This window comes from Carassius carassius, chromosome 50, assembly GCF_963082965.1.
Source record: "Carassius carassius chromosome 50, fCarCar2.1, whole genome shotgun sequence".
NCBI classification, from domain to species: Eukaryota; Metazoa; Chordata; class Actinopteri; order Cypriniformes; family Cyprinidae; genus Carassius; species Carassius carassius.
The window spans coordinates 741,231-767,202 of NC_081804.1; the positions used below are offsets into that span (position 1 = coordinate 741,231).

Consider the following 25,972-nt stretch of genomic DNA (forward strand, 5'->3'; position numbering starts at 1 on the left):
CGGCTCGTCGGGTCAGGCAGGGGAGGCAGTTTCCCTCAAATTTTGAGGTGAAAATTAGGAATATTTAATGTTAAAATTCACTATTCATTTCAGTTCATGTCTCAGAATTTATATAATTTTGTTTGTAATTTCACAGTTGTAATACCATTACATGAAAGCTCCGCTTTTTTATCGCGAATGTGCCGAATCTGCTGATGTAATTACAACCGCTAAGTGAAAGAGAAGGGGAGGGGGAGGCCAGGGGAACCAATCAGCATCGAGTGTTCACTTTCAGCGCTGAGGAGTGCTGAGAAAAGTAACATCACAGAGGAGGCTAGCCTCTCTTCTGGAATATCAACCCACCATCATAGAGACGTAAATTACGTGCTATTAGTTTGAACGTCTCCCGGAGCGGCTGGGCTGATAATATACAAAGTATTTATAATGAGTAGCGATATTGAATATACTTTCTTTACGGTTTCTGACTAAAAGCCACCAAAAAGTCATTTTAAAGTGGTTAAGCAAATAATAATAATAATAATAACAATTGGCAGGGATCCCCAGACCAATACAATTAGTTTGCCTCCTCTATTTTAAAATCCACGAGCCGCCACTGGTCGGTTTATTTCATTTAATATAGTTAATCTAATATAACATCATACTAAGAGTGCAGTTATTTTCCAGATATTAGCATAACAAATGTGATTTAGATTTTTATAAAAATTGAATAAACAAGAAGTTAATATTAAGTGCATTTTAGCTCTATTTCACCGACGAAAAAAGTTGAAAACTAAGCAGTAACGGCACTAATTTTGAGAAACACAATGAGGAGGTGTTTCCTAACTGAATGAATCCACTTTTTCAACAAATCAGTCACTGACGTAATAAATTATTATTTTTTTGTTTGTTCCCCTCTCTGTCACGTCTATACCGATCTCACTATACAGTTGTGTGTGGGTGTATGTCTAAGAGTGTGTATGCCTTCATTTTGCTAGGCATGGCAAATGTTTTTATGTTTTAATTATAACTGTGAAGCAACAACATTGCTATTTAATGTGCTATATAAATAAATAAAAGTTTTCCATTGTATTTCGGTGGCTTGATTGTGTAAACAACTTCAAAAACATTGCAACAAAAAAATTGTTTTGAAGAATGTTATGAAGCTTTTTCATTGAACCAGAAAGAAACTTTGAGAAGAAGAATAATGGAACGGTCTCCGTGCAATAGTAAGGCTTTCCTCTCTGTACACATATCCTTAAGTACAATTTTGCCTGTTTTATTGGTGTCCCCTTCAAAACTTGCTCTTGAGAAATGTTATGTTTATTGTCCCCCCCAACATTTAGATGAGATTTCCGCCCCTGATTGGCGTAGACTGTCAGATGAAGATGAACGAATGTTGCTTTGAAATGACATTAGGGTGAGTAAATGATGATGACACGAGATTTTAATTTTTGGCTGAACTACCTTTAAATACCCAGAACTCCAATAATTACATGCTATTTTCAGGCCTGCATTGGATTCTTTTGACAAATCCCGTTACGTTTAACTGAAGGAGTGAACTCATTCCCATTCATCCTAAAGGCAGTTGTTGGGTTTCTGGTGCAAAACAGCCACACATGTATGCTGAGGCTAACTGGAACATGTTAACCAGCCAAACCCTGACCAAATGACAGTCTGGGGTAAATCACCATCTTTACTCTTCTGGTTTGCTGGGGTCATATTTTAAGTGGAAGCAACGGTTTGAAGTTAAAAACTGATGGATTTGTTTCTTACAAACACAAACCGCTTTGATGGACTGTGGATTATTGTGATGTTTTTATCAGCTGTTTGGACTCTCATCCTGACGGCACCCATTCACATCCATTGGTGTGTAAGTGCCACAATGCTACATTTCTCCAAATCTGATGCAGAAACAAACTCATCTACATCTTGGATGAACTGAGGGTGAGTGAATTTTCAGCGAAGTTCGCTCAAAAATGCAAATATCTCCAATTTCAGGTCTGATATCAAGAGTTACTTATAACCCATGATTGGTTTTAGCATGTTGCAAGGATTACAGGAGATTTTCTAATGAGTATAAAAATGCAACATTGGAAAAATCAATTAGAATGCGGTTTAAAATGTCACTAGGTTTTGGAACAGAGACAATGTATCAGAGCATATGTGCAGGCTTCGTTTAAGATTTTGATGAATTATATTTTTTACATTTTGATTAAATTAATGAATAAATGAATATGTCTACTGCAAGTAAATGCAAAAAAAACACTTCCATGCAGGTGTGTTGAGGAAATAAACTTTGCAAGACACTGGTCGTCCAGAACCGAGTTTTGTACTCCCTCATGCTAAGCTAAGCTAGCCGTTGTTTTTCTATCTCACGAAGAAGTAATTTGTTTGCATTTGACCTGTTTGTCTTTATATGACATCATGCTTTTGTCTTTTTTGAAGTCCTCTTGGAAACACACTGGACTCAAATAAAGCACAAAACCTTCTGCACGCACACCAACATGTGTGCCGCGTTTTTCATGTGGCGTGAAAACACAGTGACAGATGCCATCCGGACAATAGGACGCCATAAAAGCAACAGATTGATAGTCCTTTAAAGTTTTTAATGAAGCTAAATCCAAAAATTACGGCCATGGTGACAAACAGGACCATCGTTTTATGCAACGCTTCAAACACTGCAATGCCGCAACAATCACCCCCTGAGCAACTTTATATTGATGCTCAATCCATCAAGCGTCATCTGGTGCAACACTGAGCTTGTTTTGAAGTGCGCTCTTAAAACTAGAAGAGATGCCAAGGAACAAAGCATTTCTGTGGTTTGTTGGGTTTCTCTGTTGACAAAAATGAATCATCTGAACAGATCAGTGACATACTAGTGCTATTAGCAGGAAGTACTCATTACTTCTTAAGTGTGTGTGCATCCCACGTTTACATTTGTTAAAAGATCCCTACAGAAGGCTTCAGGATTTGTCTCACTGGGAAGAAAAACCACAGATAATTTCTTAATATCGCAGTTGTTTCTCCTGGGCAGATTATGGGGAGCAAATGGAGACTTTTACTCAAAATCAGATGCTTCTCATTATATACCATAAAGCTGGATGGTATGCGTATAATGTAGATAATTGCAATTTATTAATGTTTTTTGTTTGAATTTGTAGAAAAATTTTAAAGCCATTTTTTGTGTAATTTAATTCTGTGCACATCTGTAATGTCTTTGAATTATCTTTCTGGGCTTTTATATAGACAATTACAGTTAATTTGACTGCATTTTAAATTTGTATTAATTTTATTTTCATTTTGAATTTAATTTTAAAGTCTAATTTAATGCTGTACACATCTGTAATGTCTTTGAATTTCCTTAATTTCTGGGGTTTTAAATAATAATTTGATTGCAGTTTTTAATTTAATTTACTTTTAATTTTAAAGCCACAATTTGTCTAATTCAGTACTGTGCACATTTGTAATGGGCTTTTATATGGACAGTTATTTATATATATATATATTCAATTAATTTGATTGTATTTATACTTTTCTATTTTTATTTTATTAACAAATTTTTTATTCATTTTTTTTATTTTAAAGTAAGTCGCTTTTAAGTCTTATTCAAAGCTGTACACATATACAACATCTTTATTCGAGGGCTGTTACATAGACAATTTAAATTAAAAATGAAATTTAAATTTGATAGCATTTTGATAGATGAATTTTTGATAGCATGCCAGCTGCTGTTAACCACTGAAAGACACTGCCATACCACAAACACACACACACACACACACACACACACACACACACACACACACACACACAAGTACCACCCAAAACCAGCTTGCATGCATGTACAATACTATATTTCTGCTGTTGCCATGACGACGGTTTTCTTCTAAGAATGCTGAGTATTAATTCTAAGCTTTAAAGTATTAGCTTCTCAGAACATGCTTATTAAATGTACTCCATATAATCCAGTGAAGTCATATGTTTAATCCTGGGCGGTCACAGTGAGGTGTTTGCTTTTCACCACAAGGGGGAGTGTTGTTTTCTCATTAAGCACAGAGAGGAGGTCTCTTTCTAAACCTGCATGCAAAAACAAATTATATATATTTTTAAACACATCATTGATTTAGAAAAAGACTTACTTTTGAAATTAATTCCAATTGATTGTAATTGATTATATAAAAGCTCTCAAATAAAGACAATTCAAAAAACATCATAGATGTGTACAGCATTAAAAAAAGAGGCTTTAGTTTTTTTGTAGTTCACTTATTTGAAATGTTCACTATTTTAAATAGCTTTATGCAAATATGCATCTTTTATATCTCTTTTAATCCACCAGCCTCTTATAAGCAGATTTGATGATTTTTCTCATGAACTTTCTTAGAGGATATAAAAATAGTCAGTTACTGTCATAGAGAGCTATAAAGTCTATGCAGATAATATAGCTCAAATAATTGTGTTTCTGCCAAATTTGATGAAACATGTTCGGGTTCATGTTGTGTTTTGAAGACTTCTTGATTTTAGGAACATTAATGAGATCTATTTTGAAGCTTCCCATTTAATCTGAAATAGAAATTATTGAGATATTAAACGTCTTATGGAAGTGCATCCTAATAACCAAGCACTGTTTCAAATGCATCTGTACATTTATTGTTTGCATCCACAAAAAAGATGGCATGCAAATCTGTTAGTTATCCAACCACTGATTAAAATGGATTGCTTCAATATATTGTTCTACACACACACACACACACACACACACACACACACACACACACACACACACACACACACACACACACACAAAACAATTCTGAATATGTTATGCATTGCTGAATACAATGATTTCACCCACAAAACATGCTTTTATGGTGGTACATTGCATTCTTATCTATTATAAACCAACCACAGATTCACATGCATTACTTAATATTTTGTTTGGACTCAAAACCATTTTTTTTATTATGTAATGCATTGCTAAATAAGACGTTAAAACCCACAAAACATGTTTTTATGTTGATGCATTGCATCCTAATCTGTAAGTAAAGCAAAAACCGATTCAATTGCATTGCTTTTTATATTGTTTGGACCCCCTTATAAACTTCTGAACGTGTACTGCATTGCTAAAAATAATGTCTGCATCCAAATAGCATGTTTTTATGGTGGCACATTGCATGCAAATCTGTTAGTAAACAAACCACAGAATCAAATGCATTGCTTAATGTATTGTTTTGAACCCCCTGTTTTTTTTTTTTTATGTAAAAAAGGTACAGAATCATGCAGACAGTACTTATGCAAGAGACTCTCTAATGTCCCTCCTCCTGTAGCCCAGTTCATGCAATATCAGCTATGAGCATGTATGCATGGAACAATCACTTAGTTGCATGATTGTGCAATGGACTTGCAGCCAATTTCATTATGAAAAGGGAGGGTTGAGCCTCGATGCCTTTCATTTGCAGTCCGTGCAGCCAAAGCACGTGCTTCATAGTGTAAAATGCTCTCATCTGTGAGAGTAAAGCTGAAGGGGCGTGGATAAAGGCTTGAGTTACCTGCCCTAGACTTTCACCTGCGGAGAAATGGAAAGAATTTAACAAACCAGCAGCAGCAGCAGTGGCAAGTCAAGTGAGCCTGAAACATAAAACCATCGGCGAGAGAGAAGAGGAGGACCTCGAAGCGCACGGCAGGTTCACCTGAAAACATTCGACTCGCTCCTGCATGAAAACGCAGCGTGTGTAAGCCTCAGTCTCGCTTTCAGACCCGAGAACGAGACGGCTAAGCATCCCAGAGGGTGAGCTGAGCCCTGACTATGGCTCTCAGGTTTCTAACTCTACAGGGAATCAGAAAGACACGTCGGAGAGACAGAAAGAGCGTGTTTACCTGTGCAGGTGGAACGGAGTGGCCGATGTGAGCTGCACTTCTGCACTGATTGGACACCATGGTCAGACCCCTACGCTTGTGGATCTTTAACGTGCTCCTGTGTTTCGGCATCATTTATTCTCGACTCGGGTAAGTGGAGGATCTACTGTATGTGCTTTATACACAAAGCATTGGATGTTTACGCTTGGGTAGCTGACACATAAAGTCATTTCCATATTGTGTTAATATAGTTAAAACCATTATAAAATAATAAAATAGCACTTTCCTAGAGCTGCATTTTTTCTAAACATCAAGATTTAAAGTTAGAGTTTATATAAATGGATGTGCATTTTAGATAATTTTACCATTTTAATCAAAGTTCTGCCTTCACTAGTTCTTATTAAATGCTCCTACGGTGTTTTTAAGAGTGCAAATATCCATATATGTGTCTGATTAGCATGACATAATAAAAGATACATCAGAAATTAAAAGATACATCATCATTGAAATGCCACATTTGTTGAATAAAATTGCTTTTTTTATCGCATTTGTACTGAGCTTAGGTTGGGGCACTTTTTAATCTCAAAGACATGCATTGCAATTACTATGATTATAAATGCATGCAATTGAGCAGTGTGTACTGAAAGTGATATTCAGAACTGTACACCTGCTCAAGTTGGAGTTTAAGGTCTTTACAGCTATGAATCACTGAATTTGGTCCATGCTTTTCTTAGCTAACTAGTTTAAAGGAAGATCCATGCTGTGGTTTTCTCTTGCTTTCAGCTCTCTGTTCTCTCAGTAATAACAGCATGCAGAGTTGTATTTCCACATTCCTTCGCCCTGCAGTTTTGCAAGACCTCACCTGAATTCTTGAGGGATTTGTTCGTGTTCCAAGAGAGGGTCGCCTGTCATCTAGTCTATTCGTGATTTACTTGTTATATTTAACTCTTTGCTCTCATTTATTTGTTTTTATTCAGTGCATGTGCACTGCCACTTGAGAAATTATACTCTCGGCAATGCAAAATGGAATTAGGATATCGCATTCACATGCACAAACAGATAATAGTTTATCCACCTTTTGAAGTGGAAATCCATTCATTCCGCTGTTATTTATCTGAAACAGGAGATTAAACAGCTTAGAGCAACTTATAAAATAGAAAACCACCTCATTGGTCACTTTTTTTCCCTCATTTTTGGAAGCACATTTGTCATTATGTGACAGCTCTCAGATTTATCGTGCAATCTTTAGCAGACATACAGTAAGGTGGCTCACAAGACCTCATATGACTGAAAGCATGCTATGAGATCTCTAGATAATGTGGGGTCTCGTCAGGTCAAACCTGTTTTGTCACCCCTGAGGCTCTAGATGTGTATACCCCTTTACTCTCTTTCACTGTGATGCACACAGCACATGCACGTACAAGCACTGCATTCACTCAGTGCATTAATAAACCTGGACTATAGATTGATGGGTTAACACTTGGACCAGCGACATCATGTTTTATCTCCTAAAAAAATCCTTAATGCAAAAAAAAAAAAAAAAAAAAAGCGGATTGAGACGGACTGTTAGTAGTTACCAAAGAGGTACTGCTGTTAATACAATCTGTAATATATAGTGCATATGTGAATAAAGTGAAAATGAGAGAATTAATGAGAATTAATGGATTCAAAGATTCTAAGAGAAGATGCTCAGCATCTGATGTTGCTATGGAGACTCGTGCAACGCAATTTCTGTAGCCTATGCATCTCGCAAGCGTCTATTTAACGCTACGTGAAAATACACAGATTTTGCATTCAACAAGTTAAGGCATTTAACATCGTTTTAAGAAGATCGAGTGACCAGTAAAATCAGGATCATTATTGGGCATTGTTTGTCATTATCATTGTTTATTACATTATTATTGGTTTGCATATCCCAGTAACATAATGCTATGTTTTGAAAGTCTTTTAAATTACGTTTTTGGCGCTAAAATACAAGTCTGCGCCGGACGAATGCAGAAAATACCTTTATAAAGTAGAGCAAGAAGTGGCTGTACTGACACACGCTGATTCAAAGTAAACCAAATGGATGTTTTCAGTGGAATGCATATGCATGGGACTTCTGTGACACCCGGTAGCCTCTCCAGCGGGCAGGGCGCGCGCTGTCAGAGTGGCCCCTTTTTCTAAAAGTGGGCGGATGGTGGTGTGATGGTGCCGTCCTCTGCCCAATGGCAGCCCGGAGTCTCCGGAGAGTAGAGAGCCGCTTCTGTTTCCATCCCCAAATCGCCCCAAAACCCATCAGCCCGCTCCGACTGAACGAAGCGCGCGATGACACAGCGCGTCTCCTTCGCGCACGCACGCGCCTGGGAGTTACGCGCAGCCTGAAAGAAGCTCCGCTCGCGATCATCATCATCACGGACGCGCGTCTCATTCTCGCTCTCAGCCCGCCAGAAAAGCGCCCGTATGTCACCATGATCCTCTTCTCCTCGCGCAGTGTGCTGCTGTCTGTCTATTACCCGCAGATCTTCCTCATCCTCACCAGCGGGAGCTACCTGTAAGTTTACAAACCTCGAAATCTGTTGAATTCATGCTCGTGCGGGGCAACTCTAGATGATTTCTGGATTTCTCTTTCACGATGGCTTCAGTGCGCCTTTATATGAATCGCTTTACAAAACCAATGCTTGTTTTGAAATCTATTAGGACAGGTGATGGAAGGACACCTAACACGTGCATGTTTGAAAAACATCCCACGTCCTTCACAATATCCCAAAGGAACATGTACAGGATTCCTATTCTAATATGAAACTAATTTAAGATCCCACTTGATGAATGCATTTATGATTTCTGATGGAATACTGGAGTTTTTGATGTGCATTCTCTCTGGTCTGTTGGGAATTACATTTTAAAAGATCTAGTTTTTGTTTTTATGTTTAAGGAAAATTCAGGCTAGAATCCTTTAGAATTGCTGGCTTTTATTTATTATAATTGTTCTTTTTTTGTACTAATTTGGTTGATGGATGTATGAAGTGAGCAGAGCTCGAATCTAGGCAAAGAAGGAGCTCAAATATAAGATAGATTTCATTTGCATCACTACATCATTCCCAGATCTCCTTTTGCAGAGGATGGATTGATAAAACATTAACCTTTAGCATTGATCCAAGGAGATTTCTGCACCTGGACTGGTTTTTCTGAATGAACCTGTGATGCACTGAGTAAATACAGTGGCTACTGTAATATTTGATTTAGAGAAGCTTAATGTATGATTCCATGTTAATGGTGTTAAACTTTGGAACTTGTGTTAGAATGCAAGATTGAGTTTAATATAACGTGTTAGATTTTGTTTTTCTTATTCTCATGTAAATCTGAAACTTGAAGGGAAGTCCATGATCTTACAATCTAAAGAATGTTTTGTCAGGTGACCATGAAACATGGTGGTTTTATTCTGATTATTTAATATGGCTGAATCATCTTAATCATTTTTAGGGTCAGGATAGATAGCAATACCTCTGTAATATAAAAACACTTGAATATTTCCACTTGTTACAGTGTAGAAGAGTGTATTAAAGTACAAATCTGGTTCAGGCTGGTAAATGTTTAGTGTTGAAGCTGAATGGAAGAGAATTTAATGTGGCCACTGAGTGACAGAGAAGCTCAGTAAGATCCATAAATAAAGTGTGTGTTCAATTAGAAGTTACTTTGGTTTAATAGACAGACGTTTCCTTGGTTCAACCTTCACCTGCGCTAAACACCGACTTAAAGATGTTTTGCATGAAAATGCATTGAATTACAATAATAGTAATGAAGTAGGGCACAGTGGGGCTAGTTGTCACACTGAATATTTCTCATTTAATTTTAATTTCTATGCAGACACAAAGCCTAAAGCAATTGAACATCACCACTGTTATTGCTCAAGGGGGGAAAAAGGTACAGTTCGGTTAATGCACATTGATCCCTATAGCGGGGCAAGTTGTCACAATGTATGGGACAATCTGTTCCTATAACAGGCCATTTTAGGACTTTTCAGCATAGTGTAAACAATGAAACCACAAGAATATAGAAGTTAACATACGTGCATCAGGCCTACATAGATTGAAATTAATTGAAATGGAATAAACTGCATGTGACAACTTGCCCCGACCTGCATTTGGTCTCCAAGCTGGTCTGTAATTTTTTTCCCCCTAATAATTCCGTCTCTTTGTCAAATGACCTCCAGACCAAGGTCCTAATTTAGCAGCTGGTGACCCCAAACTCAATTTTCTAAATAGATGTGGGGTTTTGCTGGCGTTTCAGTGGGGAAAGCATTTTGCACATCACAGATGTCTAAAATTTATTCTGCACATTGCAAATTTGATACATTTTGTGGAATTAATGGATTTTAAAACGAGGTTAAAAAGGAATCACGTAGTTGGTGCTCTTCTACTAACTAACGTTTATGGGAATGTTTGAGTTTTTTAGGAAGTAAGAGGAAACCGGGAATCAGTCACAGGATGAATCTACTTCACGTGAATATTTTATTAAGTTTTATTTTTTTTTAGTTTTATAAGGAAACATTTGTTTTTAACACTTTAGGCATTGGTTATTATTATTATAGAGTTCCAATTTAAAAAAAAAAAACTTCTCAAACTTTTACATTTGGTCCCCTCCAATTCTACATGTATTACTTAAAATAAAATGTAAAATAATAAAACATTAGCTTCTGTTATCGCAATGTGTTTTCATGCATTAAAACACCAAGCATGACTATTTAATCCCAGATGATAAAACAACTTATTTTGAGAAAAGTCACATTAGTATGAAACATGCTTTGCTATTATATTAGAGACATAGTCTTAATAAACTGTACTTTTAGACATATAAATAGGCCAATGAAAGTCACATTTGCCCTCTTCTGAATGCTTAGAAATGTACAGTCTGAGGTTTGAGAGTTTTCCGGTTCCACTTGGTCCATGTTGGTAGCTTCGAGTTTGTTTTAGCAGGATTTGTTTGAAGCAGAATGGACTGGGTGATAGCTGGAGCCAAGCGCACAGGGAACATTTATTATCTTGTGTTTAAAACTAGAGTGCATTTACTCATCCTGTGGATTATTTATTCCTCATTTACCAGGAAATCCTACTCGTGGATGAAATCTTCCTCATGAGACAGAACAGATTTATTTAGTCATATTTTATATGGACCACAATTACACTCGGGGCAATTTAAATGTAGGGTCAGTTGGTAAAAACATGGTTATTTTCAGATGGGAAACTTGATGAAGGATAAAGCACATATTCTGTGCTACCTGTAAACTTGAAGACTAGTTAAGTAGCCTTTAAACATGACACTAGCTGGTCACAGTTTGTGTTTTAAAACAACCTTAGGTTGATGTGGATCTTTTACTATTGATTGTCTTTAATTATCTTTGTCAATTTGAGTCACAAAATGAGTCAGTAGTTGACAAACTGTATGGTACGAAGCTATAAAGTTAATGTGAGAATGTGTTTTCAGAAGAGTTTTGATGAGACATATTAAAATCTCAGATTTTTCAGACCCTTTGATTCTTTGATATATCTGAGAAACGTGAGATTAAAGTGAAAACGCTCTCGTATTGATGTTTAGGAGAATTGAGTCTCAGCGGTCACCTCATATTCCTGAGGCTCACTGCTTTGCGTTTTACATCACAATAACCCGCTCTGAAGGATCCAATAATATTCACGTCGGGCAGTACTTCATAACTGTGGATGAGCAGGACTGCCATGATAAGAGGTTTTAAATGAAAGCCAAATAAATGAAAGAAAAGAGGGTGGAGTGTGTCATTTGTTTCCCACAATCCACACAATCTGATTTATGAAGCTACAGTATGGGAAAAAACTATGAAGAAACTATGTGGTGACTATATCATGCGATTAGTTTTGAAAAACCCTGTAGAATCATCATACAACACACACACACACACACAGATTATATATGCGCATATTATATATATTTTACATTTATTTATTTGCCAAGGAAAACTTGTCATAATGTTGAGGTGTTTTGAATGTTTTGTAACACGTTTTGTGGTTGCCAGGGTGTTGCTATGCAGTTGCTATGATGTTTTGTAGCTTGTTATGTGGTTGAACCATTTTTAGTGATACATTTTGATATTTAATAACAAAAGATTGAGATCAGGTTTTTAATAGAAGTTTCTGCTGCTTACCAAGGATGGATTTATTTAATCAAAAAGTACAGTAAAAATAGTAAAAAATAATTATAATTTAGTTTACACCTGTGATATCATTTAAAATTTAATTTATTTCTGTGATCAAATCTGAAATTTCAGCATCATCTTCAATGTCACATGAATCTTCAGAAATCATTTTAATATACTGATTTGCTGCTTTTCAGATTTTTATGTGCTGCGTTATATTTTTGCGGAACCACGACATACAATTTTTCCAGGATTCTTTGATGAATAGAAAGTTCAAAAGCTTTTTCTTGAGAAATCTTTTGTAACATTATAAATGTCTTTACTGTCACCTTTGATCCTTTTAATGCATCCTAGAAATGCATTTCTATAAATAAGCATACTTGCAATCAATATTTATCTCACTTTGCATTGTATTCTCGGATTATCAATCATGCATAGGATGCTGTTTCTAGAATCTTTTTAAAGGTGCCTATGATGCTCTCTAGTTAGGAAGTGCACTAGGTTTGGAGCAGATCTTTGGATTTGGCAGCAAACCTCACAGTCCTCATAGCGGCTCACCTAATGCCCAAACACACTGGTTTGGATGGCTTTGGAGATGCTTCATTGCGCTGCTATGTTAACGTGTGGTCGAGTGTTAGTTTGTGTTCGCTGAAGGGTTTAAATAAACATACACTTTTAGCTTCTCGCGTCTCCATTATATGCAGAAACAGGAGATGTTTCTTAAACACAGAGCGAGAGAGGGGTCCCTTGACTGCATCCTACATGTGGTTTTGTATTTAAGAGTAATTCTTAAGCCTTTGTGGACATGGAAACACAACCAGAAAAGAAGCAAACCAGCCGTATCTGATTTCCAATGAACATTCTCGTCTTTTGTTCATGCCGTTGACGGGGAATCCACAAGTCGCAGCTATTCTCCCAGCAGTGACACTTTTGTGCGTGCCAGTTTTTGCTGACACATGCATTGCTTGTTGTAACTCGCCCTGCTTGCTGTGCAGTCCTCGGCAGCCGGTAACGTCACTCTTCAAAGTTGGCATGCATCTTTACAGTCCTCATCTCTGACATGTTTGAAAGGCACATATCTGAACTGGTTCAATGCTCGTAAACATAGAAGCCCGCTTGTTTAGCCGCGCGGGTTTGTGTAAACACAGAGCACTGAAAATACTCAGTGTGCATATTAAGAGTTCTGTTGAGGGCTGTATCAACACGAGAAGTCGTGTGATGACAGAGATGTGTGCGTTTGGAACATGACCCACTTTGTGTGGTCACAGTTGCATGAAAATATGAGTTGAATCAAAAAAGAGGCATGAAAAATATGATCTTTATAACCAGTAACACATTGTTCTGTCTTGTCGTGTATTTTGCACTCTTGTTTTCTATTCTGTTCTGTTTTATTCTGTTCAGTCATGTTCATTGGTGCTGTCCTATTTTATTTTATTCTATTTTGCTATATTATGTTCAGTGGTGCTGTCCTATTTTACTTTATTCTATTACGTTCTATTCTGCTATATCATGTTCAGTGGTGCTGTCCTATTTTAATTTATTCTATTGCTATATCATGTTCATTGGTGCTGTCCTATTTTACTTTATTCTATTGCTATGTCATGTTCATTGGTGCTGTCCTATTTTACTTTATTCTATTACATTCTATTCTGCTGTATCATGTTCAGTGGTGCTGTCCTATTTTACTTTATTCTATTACGTTCTATTCTGCTGTATCATGTTCAGTGGTCCTGTCCTATTTTACTTTATTCTATTATGTTCTATTCTGCTATATCATGTTCAGTGGTGCTGTCCTATTTTACTTTATTCTATTGCTATGTCATGTTCATTGGTGCTGTCCTATTTTACTTTATTCTATTACATTCTATTCTGCTGTATCATGTTCAGTGGTGCTGTCCTATTTTACTTTATTCTATTACGTTCTATTCTGCTGTATCATGTTCAGTGGTCCTGTCCTATTTTACTTTATTCTATTATGTTCTATTCTGCTATATCATGTTCAGTGGTGCTGTCCTATTTGACTTTATTCTATTATGTTCTATTCTGCTATATCATGTTCAGTGGTGGTGTACTGTTTTATTTCCACTTTACAGTGACACAATGGCCTGTTCAATTCTATTCTGTTCAGTTTTGAACTTTTTATCCTATTCTGCTTTACAGATGTGTCTTGTTTTATTCTATTCTGTATTACAGCTGTGTTAATCTATTCACTTTTGTTAAATTCTATTCTATTTTGTTAAATTATATTCCTGGTCACTTTTATTCTATATTTTCTTAGCTATGCTGTTATGGTCCGTTCAGTTCTATACTATTGTAATATTTTACATTCAGTTGTGTTTTTCTTTTTCTATTTGTTTTTGTTCTGTTCTGCTCTATTATATTCTATCCTGTTGATTTCATTTTATAGTAAAGTTTTATTTTGTTGGCCTATTCACTTCTGTTCAGTTCTGTTTTGTTTTGTTCATTATATTTTACTCACTTTTATTTTATATGTCATTTTCAGTAATTCTGTTTTGGTCTATTTAATTCTATTCTATTTTATTAATTTACATTTAGCTATGTTTTTCTTTCCTATTCAGTTGTTTCCCTTCTGCTCTACATTTGACTATTCTATTCTGTTCTATTCTATTCCATATTACAGTTATGAGTTGGCCAATTCACTTCAGTTCAGTTCTATTTTGTGTTCAGTTTGTTCAGTCATGTTTTCATTTATGTTTGTTTTTGCCTTTTTTATGCTTGGTACATTCTATTGTGTTCTATTTTATCACATGCATGTGTTGGCATATTTACTTACATAAAATTCAGTTTTGTTCATTTCAGTTCTTCTCCCCTTTATCATGTTGAGTTATGCTGTGTTCTGGTTTATTCATTTCTATTCTATTTGATTCATTAGCATTCAGTTATGTTTATAATTTTATTTTCTACTTTTTTCAATTTGGCTCTACATTTATGTCTTATTTCTATTCTATTCTATTCTATTCCATATTACAGTTATGAGTTGGCCCATTCACTTCAGTTCAGTTCTATTTTGTGTTGTTCAGTTTGTATTCTGTTTTGATATGTTCATTTATGGTCAATCCTATTCTTTTCAATTTTATTTATTTTTGTTCAGTTATGTTTTTCTTTCCTACTCTACTAGTTTCCGCTCTGTAGTTATAGTATGCCCTGGTCTATTCTGTCATTTTGTCCAGTTCTATTCTGCTCACTTTTTATTCTATGACGTTTATGAGTGCCTTTTTGATCTTTTATGTTCTATTCTATTTTATTTTTTCCTGTTCAGTCATGTTTTTCTTTTATGTTTGTTTTTGCCTTTTTATGCTTGGTACATTCTATTGTATTCTATTTTATCACATGCATGTGTTGGCATATTTACTTATGTTAAATTCTGTTTTGTTAATTTCTATTCTACTCCTCTTTATCAGAATCAGAATCAGAATGAGCTTTATTGCCAGGTATGTTTACACATACGAGGAATTTGTTTTCGTGACAGAAGCTCCGCAGTACAACAGAATGACAGCGACATAACATAAAACACATAATAAAAGAATATAAAAATACAAAAAATACAAATAAGTAGATAAGAAATGACAATATATAAATTGACAATTGTAGGCAGGTATATTCCAAAAATGCAGTTATGTATGTACATGTATATTATGTGCAAAATTTAAGTGTATACTAAGTATGTGTGTTAGATAAATTAAGTGTATGTGTATATAAATATAAAGTGTAGTGTGTTCAGTGTGTTCAGTGTGTATCAGCTGTTCATAAGATGGATTGCCTGAGGGAAGAAACTGTTCCTGTGTCTGGTCGTTCTGGTGCTCAGTGCTCTGTAGCGTCGACCAGATGGCAACAGTTCAAAGAGGGAGTGTGCTGGATGTGAGGGGTCCAGAGGGATTTTAACAGCCCTTTTGCTCACTCTGGATAAGTACAGTTCTTGAATAGAAGGGAGAGTTAAACCGATAATTCGCTCAGCAGTCCGGACTACCCTCTGTAGTCTTCTGAGGTCCGATTTAGAAGCTGAGCTGAACCAGACAGTTACTGAAGTGCAGAGGATGGATTCGATGATGGTGGAGTAGAACTGTTTCAGCAGCTCCTGTGGCAGGATAAACTTCCTCAGCTGGCGAAGGAAGTACAACCTCTGCTGGGCCTTTTTCACAATGGAGTCAATGTGAATGTCCCACTTCAGGTCCTGAGAGATAGTGGTGCCCAGGAACCTGAATGACTCCACTGCAGTCACAGTGCTGTTCATGATGGTGAGTGGGGGGAGTGCAGGGGGGTTTCTCCTGAAGTCCACAGTCATCTCCACTGTTTTGAGCGTGTTCAGCTCCAGGTTGTTGAGAGTGCACCAGACAGCCAGCTCTTTAACCTCCTGCCTGTAAGCAGACTCATCACCGTCCTGAATGAGGCCGATGAGTGTGGTGTCGTCTGCAAACTTCAGGAGCTTGACAGAGGGGTCCTTAGATGTGCAGTCATTAGTGTACAGGGAGAAGAGCAGTGGGGAGAGAACACAGCCCTGGGGAGCTCCGGTGCTGATTGTACGGGTGCTGGATGTGTATTTTCCCAGCCTCACTAGCTGCTGCCTGTCTGTCAGGAAGCTGTTGATCCACTGACAGACGGAGGTGGGCACGGAGAGCTGAGTTAGTTTGGGCAGGAGGAGGTTTGGGATGATCGTGTTGAAGGCAGAGCTGAAGTCCACAAACAGGATCCTCACATAGGTCCCCGGTCTGTCTAGGTGTTGCAGAACATAATGCAGTCCGATGTTTACTGCATCGTCCACAGACCTGTTTGCTCTGTAGGCAAACTGAAGAGGATCCAGCAAGGGTCCAGTGATGTCCTTCAGGTGGGCCAGCACCAGTTTTTCAAATGACTTCATGACTACGGATGTTAAAGCCACAGGCCTGTAGTCATTTAGTCCTGTAATTTTGTGTTTCTTTGGGATGGGGATGATGGTGGAGCGTTTGAAGCATGAAGGGACTTCGCACAGCTCCAGCGATCTGTTGAAGATCTTTGTGAAGATGGGGGCCAGCTGGTCAGCACAGGATTTCAGACAGGCTGGTGTAACACAATCTGGGCCTGGTGCTTTTTTCCTTTTCTGCTTCCTGAAGACCTGGCGCACCGCATCCTCGCTGATCTGTATTGCAGGTGTGGGGGAGAGGGGGGATGCAGGAGGTGTGAATGGTGAGAGTGCTTGATTGGAGAGGTGTTCAGGGCGGTTTGCAGGAGTTGTGAGTGGTGTGAACAGTTGTTTGGAGAGGCATTCAGGGTTGGTTGCAGGAGTTGTTATTGGTGTGAACGGTTGTGTGGAGAGGTGTTCAGGGCAGGTGATGGGTGTTCTTTCAAACCTGCAGTAAAACTCGTTCAGATCGTCTGCCAGTCGTTGATTTTCCACAGTGCTGGGGGGTGGTGTCTTGTAATTGGTGATCTTCTTTAGACTTTTCCACACTGATGCTGAGTCGTTCGAAGTGAACTGAGTCCTTATTTTTTCAGAATAATTCCTCTTTGCCACTCTGATCCCCTTTTCCAGTGTGTATTTAGCCTGTTTATACAAGACATTGTCCCCCTTCACGTAAGCATCTTCTTTGGCCTGACGGAGCTGTCTGAGTTTTGCAGTGAACCACGGTTTGTCATTGTTGTAATTTAGTTGAGTCTTGGTAGGAATACACATATCCTCACAGAAACTGATATATGATGTTACGGTCTCTGTGAGTTCGTCCAGATCGGTGGTAGCAGCTTCAAAAACACTCCAATCAGTGAGGTCAAAACAAGATTGTAAATCCTGCTCTGCTTCATTAGTCCATCTTTTTACAGTCCTTAATACAGGTTTAGCTGATTTTAGTTTCTGCCTGTAGGTCGGTATAAGATGAACCAGAAGGTGATCAGAACGTCCCAAAGCTGCTCGTGGAACAGAGTGATATGCATCCTTTATTGTTGTGTAACAGTGATTTATTCTGTTTATTCTGTATCATGTTGAGTTATGCTGTGTTCTGGTTTATACATTTCTATTCTATTTGATTCATTAGCATTCAGTTATGTTTATAATTTTATTTTCTACTTTTTTTCAATTTGGCTCTACATTTATGTCTTATTTCTATTCTATTCTATTATCATTACTACTTTTTAATTCGGTTCTGTTTTTATTAGTTTTGTTCTACTCACTTTTATTCTGTGTCATGTTCAGTTATGCTGTTCTGGTCTATTCAGTTTTATTCTTTTTATGCATTACTTTTCAGCTATGTTTTTTTATATTCTCGTTCTGTTCTATTCTGTTGTTCTGTTTCAATTCTTATATATGCTATCCTCTGTATTGGTCAGATCATTAATTTCTGTTTTTCCTCCTACTGTGGATGAATCACAGTTTTAATTTGACAGGTGGAAATATTCACCCATTTCATTTAATGCTTATGAGATATTAAAGAGAAGGTGTTATTGTTAAGAGTAATGACAGTACAAACATCACTTAAGTGCGTGTTTAAGGTCATAAACCATCCACCGCTGTACACTGTGATGCAAGTATCTCACTAATGTTCATCCAGTCTTTAGTGTCTGTCTCTTCTGTCCCACAGGGCTCTTTCCTCTGTGGTGGCCCTTGGTGCAAACATCATCTGCAATAAGATCCCGGGTCTCGCACCCCGCCAGCGAGCCATCTGCCAGAGCCGGCCGGACGCCATCATCGTGATCGGAGAGGGGGCACAGCTGGGCATCAACGAATGCCAGTATCAGTTCAGATTCGGCCGCTGGAACTGCTCGGCGCTCGGTGAACGCACCGTCTTCGGACAGGAGCTGCGAGTAGGTCAGTGTTTGGTTTGTTTTCGGCCGCTGTGTGGAACAAGATCTGGATGTAGAAAATATTACCACTGGGTTCTTGATTGAAACTCATGCAAATGTGCTTAAGCATCGCCATTCATCTCAGTGCAGTTCTGTGAATCTGTCAATATATGTCAGGGTAATTCATCTAAAATCAAGAGGAAAAACAATAAATATTAAATTAATTTTTTTTTTCGACCATTAAGATCTTTTGCATTTTTTATTTTTTATTTTATCATCAAATTCTCATTATTATGTCCAGATGTTTTCTCTTTTCTCTTTTGTATTTTAATAACCATAATACTTTTTTTTATTATTATTATTCATATAAAACTAAATTGTGATCTGCAATATACTAATAATGTTAATAATACTATTCATGTATAATGTTTTGTGCAATATAATAATATTTTGGTTAATTTCAACATTTAGTATTGCATCTTATAACATTATAGATCTGAGCCGATGTGAACTAAGAATAAAAAGTTGTGTTTTATCAGCTAATGTTAACAAAGATCAGTAAATACTGTAACAAATTAATTGCACATTTTGTCAGTTAATTTTAGTGTTAATTTGATTGTTAGTTAATTGTAATATTAATATTGTTATTTTATAAATACCAATAAATGACCATGTATTACTAAATGTATTACTAAAAATTAAAATTCAAAATTTTATTAAAATGTGTAAGTATCATTTTATATATTAAATTTTTATTTACACATTTAAATCCAATTTTTATATTTTTTATTTTAGTAAAACATTTAATACAATGAATCTTTAATCAGTATAAATAAAAATCTATAGGACAAATAACTAACAATTAAAATAATGTATCCTTTTTTTAATTATTACAGTAGTGTGTAGGAAAAGACATTGACATTTTTAATATTAAATAATTATGAAATACATTCCAGTTTTAAGCAAATTTAGCAATTAAATAAAGCAAAATGTGCTTAATTGTGGAGAACTGTAAAAAATAAGAAAATCTCAATAATCTTTAATCTTAAAGTCTTAAAAACAGGCTTTATTTTCTTTGATTTGGGGGTGAATATGTTCAGCTAAAAGTCTACTGCTGTGCTGAAAAGAGTGTTTTCATTTAATTGAGGTCTGTGTGGTTGTTGTTCAGGTGTTTTGGGAAGCCTGTAGCAATGATGCAAGAGTGTTTTGTGACTTCAGTTCTGCACGAACAAAGCTAAAATAATGAGCGTATATAAATGCTGCTTTGATTACACGGGATCCAGCCATTTACTGTGACAAAAGCTCCGAACTCTTTTCAGAAACGACCAAATGTGGTGTTATGAAAGAAGGTAGTCTTTGTGCTGCGGGCAAACCCTGGTTACACACACCACGCTGTACATGCACACACTCGACCCTCAAAGGCTTGCGAAAGCATGTTTGTGTTGGTGTGATTATTAATATAGTGATATAGTGCGCACACACCAGGTAAAAAAAGATGCTATCAGCTTACTTACTGCACTAACTATTTCTGCAGTATCTATAGTATATATAGTATGCATAATGTGCTGTTTTACTGAAATCTGTGCATGCACAGGCTAGCAAAGAGAGCTTTATCTCACAATGCAATGTGCTCTCTCTCTCTCTCTCTCTCTCTCTCTCTCTCGTATTTATACAGTCTATAAATGAGCTACAACTGGCCAAGCATTTACATTTTCATGGCTTTTGTGTGAAGAGGCATTCCTGAGTGGGTTGCAGGGTGCTTAGCTCTTTCACACTGTCATTTATATATTTCTCCTCATTTAGAAGTGTTTTGTCGCTGTTAAACTGCGGTCAAACGCTCTGTAAACTCCCATCACTTCTGCCGCACTATAGGCATCACTTTGATATTTGACACTCCTGTGGTGAATCTTTGAACTTTGTTTACTCTCCTCTAAAATACGGACGGATGGAATTCTCATTTTTACTCATTTATAAACTACTTTTATTGGATTTTGCGTCCTGTTGTCTAAAGCAAAAATGTTAAATTATGAATTATGTTGTTTGTCCTGAACTGATTTATTTTCCTTATTTTTATTTTATTTTATTATTATATCTATTTTATTTATTTATTAGCCTTTTTTATTTTATGGCAATCCGTTCATTTAAACTTTTTAAAAATATATATTTTTATTTATTTTATTATATATAATAAAATAAATTATTATAATTCTTTTTTGTTTGTAAACAATTTACTTTATTAAGAATATACGTTAAGAATGTATTATTATTTCAGTGTTTTTTATTTTATTTAATCAATTTAATTATTCAATTTAATCTTATTTTTATCACTCTTTTTTTTTTTTTACACTGTTTTTCTCCGATATACTGTTCTGACTTTTTTTAATCCTCAAGAGCCATACAGCAAAACCTTGCACAGAAAGCTCAAAGCTCAAGTGCTGCAAAAATCTTGTGTTTTTTAAGACTGTTCATCATCTCTCAACTAACATAAGTTTTTGAAATGCTAGTACGTTATTCACATCTGGCTCTATTTCATTATAGTTGACGATAAGTGAATCTGTCACTTTGGTAATGGTGGCAGACATTGAAGTAACTGCAGAAGTCGCCAAAAACCGGCATAAACGCAGATACACACAGATCTGAGACCGTCACTGACTCATTCCTATGTTCTTCTGTACGTGAAGCCTGTGAATTGCCCTTTTGTGTTGCCATCAAAGGAATAATTCGGCCAAAAATGAAGAGGAAAAACTCTTTTGATGGCTACCTTGATGTTGACTGTGCTCTTGGCTGTGTTTTTGCTATCGATATGGATTTTGTGTGGTCTTGACATTAAAACCTTTGCTCTTTAGAAGCTGGGTCTGAGGATGAAGTCTGTTCCGGGAATATCTGAGTCCATTCATAATGGACTGCATGAAACGCCTCATGCACGGAGACTCCAGGATTTTTTGGTGATTGTAAATCCTCCAGATTGTAACCACTAAATTGTTCCTGCTCGTAAGGAGCCCGTCTACAGGCGATCGGGGCGGCCGCTAGACTCCGTTGTTTTAGAAGAGATGATGATCAACAGACCGCAGAGTTAATTCTCTTTTTTCTCTCTCTCTGGTCAGTTTGGATGCGTTCGGCTGTTCTCTGCGGCGCACGTTAATAGCTGGGTTATTGAGTATTTCTGAGTCCCTGAAGAGATGGTTCAAAAAAGGATTCAGTTTCAATCCAAAGAAAAGTGGATCCTCAATTTCGGAAACGGTCTGTGAATAAATATCCATAGAAAAGGCAGGTCTTAAATCTGGCAGTGCACATACTGAAAGTAGAAGACATTCTAATTCAGCGTTCACTGAGAAGAATATGCATGCTCAGTGAAAAAAACATGGTATTATGTTTTAGAAAACACCATTTTTGTTTATTAGTTATTTTTATCATTTGTATTTTTTTTTATGTTTATATTTCATTCAGTATATTCAAACCGTATCAGTAATTAAATAAAAAATTGAATCAGTAATTAAAAGTTTAGATTAATATATTTAAATGACAATAATAATAATTCTTTATAAATTCAAAAGTAATTTTGTCTGTCTCTGTCTGTCTTCTGTCTTTCTTGTGACTTCTGTCTTTCTGTCTGTCTTTCTTGTGTCTTCTGTCTGTCTTTCTGTCTGTCTTTCTGTCTGTCTTTCTTGTGTCTTCTGTCTGTCTTTCTGTCTGTCTTTCTTGTGTCTTCTGTCTGTCTTTCTTGTGTCTTCTGTCTGTCTTTCTGTCTGTCTTTCTTGTGTCTTCCGTCTGTTTTTCTGTCTGTCTTGTGTCTTCTGTCTGTCTTTCTGTGTGTCTTTCTTGTGTCTTCCGTCTGTCTTTCTGTCTGTCTGTCTTCTGTCTCTGTCTGTCTGTCTTTCTTGTGTCTTCTGTCTGTCTGTCTGTCTGTCTGTCTTCTGTCTCTGTCTGTCTGTCTGTCTGTCTGTCTTGTGTCTTCTGTCTTCTGTCTTCTGTCTGTCTTGTGTCTTCTGTCTGTCTGTCTTTCTTGTGTCTTCTGTCTGTCTGTCTGTCTGTCTGTCTGTCTTCTGTCTCTGTCTGTCTGTCTGTCTGTCTTGTGTCTTCTGTCTGTCTGTCTTTCTTGTGTCTTCTGTCTGTCTGTCTGTCTTCTGTCTCTGTCTGTCTGTCTGTCTGTCTGTCTGTCTGTCTTGTGTCTTCTGTCTTCTGTCTGTCTGTCTTCTGTCTTCTGTCTTCTGTCTTCTGTCTTCTGTCTGTCTGTCTGTCTGTCTTGTGTCTTCTGTCTGTCTGTCTGTCTGTCGTCTGTCTGTCTGTCTGTCTGTCTGTCTTGTGTCTTCTGTCTGTCTGTCTGTCTGTCTGTCTTCTGTCTCTGTCTGTCTGTCTGTCTGTCTTGTGTCTTCTGTCTGTGTGTCTGTCTGTCTGTTTTTCTTTTGTCTTCTGTCTGTCTTTCTTGTGTCTTCTGTCTGTCTTTCTGTCTGTCTTTCTTGTGTCTTCCGTCTGTTTTTCTGTCTGTCTTGTGTCTTCTGTCTGTGTGTCTGTCTGTCTGTCTTTCTTGTGTCTTCTGTCTGTCTTTCTGTCGGTTTTTCTTGTGTCTTCTGTCTGTCTTTCTGTCTGTCTTTCTTGTGTCTTCCGTCTGTTTTTCTGTCTGTCTTGTGTCTTCTGTCTGTGTGTCTGTCTGTCTGTCTTTCTTGTGTCTTCTGTCTGTCTTTCTGTCGGTTTTTCTTGTGTCTTCTTTCTGTCTGTTTTTCTTGTGTCTTCTGTCTTTCTTTCTTGTGTCTTCTGTCTGTCTTTCTGTCGGTTTTTCTTGTGTCATCTGTCTGTCTTTCTTGTGTCTTCTGTCTGTCTTTCTGTCGGTTTTTCTTGTGTCTTCTTTCTGTCTGTTTTTCTTGTGTCTTCTGTCTTTCTTTCTTGTGTCTTCTGTCTGTCTTTCTGTCGGTTTTTCTTGTGTCTTCTGTCTTTCTTTCTTGTGTCTTCTTTCTGTCGGTTTTTCTTGTGTCTTCATTCTGTCTGTCTTTCTTGTGTCTTCTGTCTGTCTTTCTGTCGGTTTTTCTTGTGTCTTCTGTCTGTCTTTCTTGTGTCTTCTGTCTGTCTTTCTGTCGGTTATTCTTGTGTCTTCTTTCTGTCTGTTTTTCTTGTGTCTTCTGTCTTTCTTTCTTGTGTCTTCTGTCTGTCTTTCTGTCGGTTATTCTTGTGTCTTCTGTCTGTCTTTCTGTCTGTCTTTCTGTCGGTTTTTCTTGTGTCTTCTGTCGGTCTTTCTTGTGTCTTCTGTCTGTCTTTCTGTCGGTTTTTCTTGTGTCTTCTTTCTGTCTGTTTTTCTTGTGTCTTCTGTCTTTCTTTCTTGTGTCTTCTGTCTGTCTTTCTGTCGGTTTTTCTTGTGTCTTCTGTCTTTCTTTCTTGTGTCTTCTTTCTGTCGGTTTTTCTTGTGTCTTCATTCTGTCTGTCTTTCTTGTGTCTTCTGTCTGTCTTTCTGTCGGTTTTTCTTGTGTCTTCTGTCTGTCTTTCTTGTGTCTTCTGTCTGTCTTTCTGTCGGTTTTTCTTGTGTCTTCTGTCTGTCTTTCTTGTGTCTTCTGTCTGTCTCTCTGTCTGTCTTTCTTGTGTCTTCTGTCTGTCTTTCTGTCTGTTTTTCTTGTGTCTTCTGTCTGTCTTTCTGTCTGTCTTTCTTGTGTCTTCTGTCTGTCTTTCTGTCGGTTTTTCTTGTGTCTTCTGTCTGTCTTTCTGTCTGTCTTTCTTGTGTCTTCTGTCTGTCTTTCTGTCGGTTTTTCTTGTGTCTTCTGTCTGTCTTTCTGTCGGTTATTCTTGTGTCTTCTGTCTGTCTCTCTGTCTGTCTTTCTTGTGTCTTCTGTCTGTCTTTCTGTCGGTTTTTCTTGTGTCTTCTGTCTGTCTTTCTGTCGGTTTTTCTTGTGTCTTCTGTCTGTCTGTCTTTCTGTCTGTCTCTCTTGTGTCTTCTGTCTGTCTTTCTTGTGTATTCTGTCTGTATGTCTGTCTGTCTTTTGTCTTCTGTCTTCTGTCTGTGTGTCTGTCTGTCTATGAAATATTTCTAATCAAGCTAAGAACATGCAAATAACTTTCTAGCAACATGTTAATAATGCTAGAAAAATGGTAAAACAAGCTAATCATGCTAAAAACATGCTAGCAACATGTTAACATCTCATTAATCATGCTATCAACATGCTAGTAACATGTTAATCATGCTAGCAAGATGAACATGTTAATAACATGTTAATTTATGTCTGCCTCAAATTTTTCCAAGCCAACTTAACCTCAAAGTTAATTTGCAAAATTTACTTATCTAGTTTTTTATTTATACAATTTTTTTTACACTTTTTGTAACGACATGCAGAACAAAATGTTTAAATAATAAAATATAATACAATACAATACAATATGGAAAGAAAGAGATAATTTCATTCAGAAAGCCATACAGGTTTGTAATGACGTGAGGACAAGTAAATGAAAAAAAATTCTTTTTTTTTGGATGAACTGTTTCTTTAATTGCCTAGTGAAGCTGAATTTATCTAATCTAAGATCACAACAGTTGTTTGAAATGGAAAAACTGATACTATCTGTTAGTTTTGAGTGTGATTAAGGGTCTGTTGAGTGTGTGTGTGTGTGTATTTGTGAGTGAAGGTGCTGACAGAATGAAGTGCTCGTCGCTCACACACCTTTTGTGTGTCTTCCAGGTGATTCATGGCACTCATGTTAAAGGAGTTTGTCGCCAGTTTCAGAGAAACATTAGCAGAGTTCAACCTCTCCTGCTCTTCCTCATTTCACAAGACACTTTGCTGTGGGGCAGGTGAGCCTCTTAACCGCATGATGAATTCCCAGTCATTCCCCAAACCACACTAAAAGCCCCAGAGAAGATTAATATGGCTGCCGGAATCCAGAGGGATGGAGTCAGAGCATGCCGATGATAGCAGACGATTTACACTCGCTTTCTTCTTCTGTATTCGAGCCGCTGCAGGTCACTCACACAACTAACATTTATTACTCAGAAGTTGATCTTTATGGAGTTTTCAGTTATGTTTAATTGAAGTACTAATGTTGTCTCAAATGTTTCTCAAAGGCTGAAACTGATGTATTTTTATTTTATTATTTATTTTAAACTGTATGATTTGTATGCTTTTTAAATGTACATTTAGATAAAACTTTTAAACATATATATATATTTATACAATTGAAATTATTATAATTTCTATTTTATTAAATTTTTAATACACTTTTATTTAATGAATATAAATAGTAATTTATGTATAC

General features: G+C 36.8%; 1 protein-coding gene across 2 annotated transcripts in view; it reads left to right on the forward strand.

The window, feature by feature from the left end:
- Positions 1 to 5,803: 5,803 nt before the first annotated feature.
- The window catches only part of LOC132133531 (protein Wnt-7b-like), a 38,546-nt gene continuing 18,377 nt past the window's right edge, over positions 5,804 to 25,972 (forward strand). The window contains exons 1-2 of one of the 2 annotated variants that reach the window (XM_059546395.1): positions 5,804 to 5,982; positions 18,544 to 18,770. In XM_059546395.1, coding sequence (XP_059402378.1) covers positions 5,912 to 5,982; positions 18,544 to 18,770 — 298 coding nt within the window. In that variant the 5' untranslated portion in view covers positions 5,804 to 5,911. Of the gene's footprint in view, positions 5,983 to 7,970; positions 8,366 to 18,543; positions 18,771 to 25,972 lie in introns of those variants that run through there. The other variant, XM_059546394.1, reaches the window with a different exon arrangement.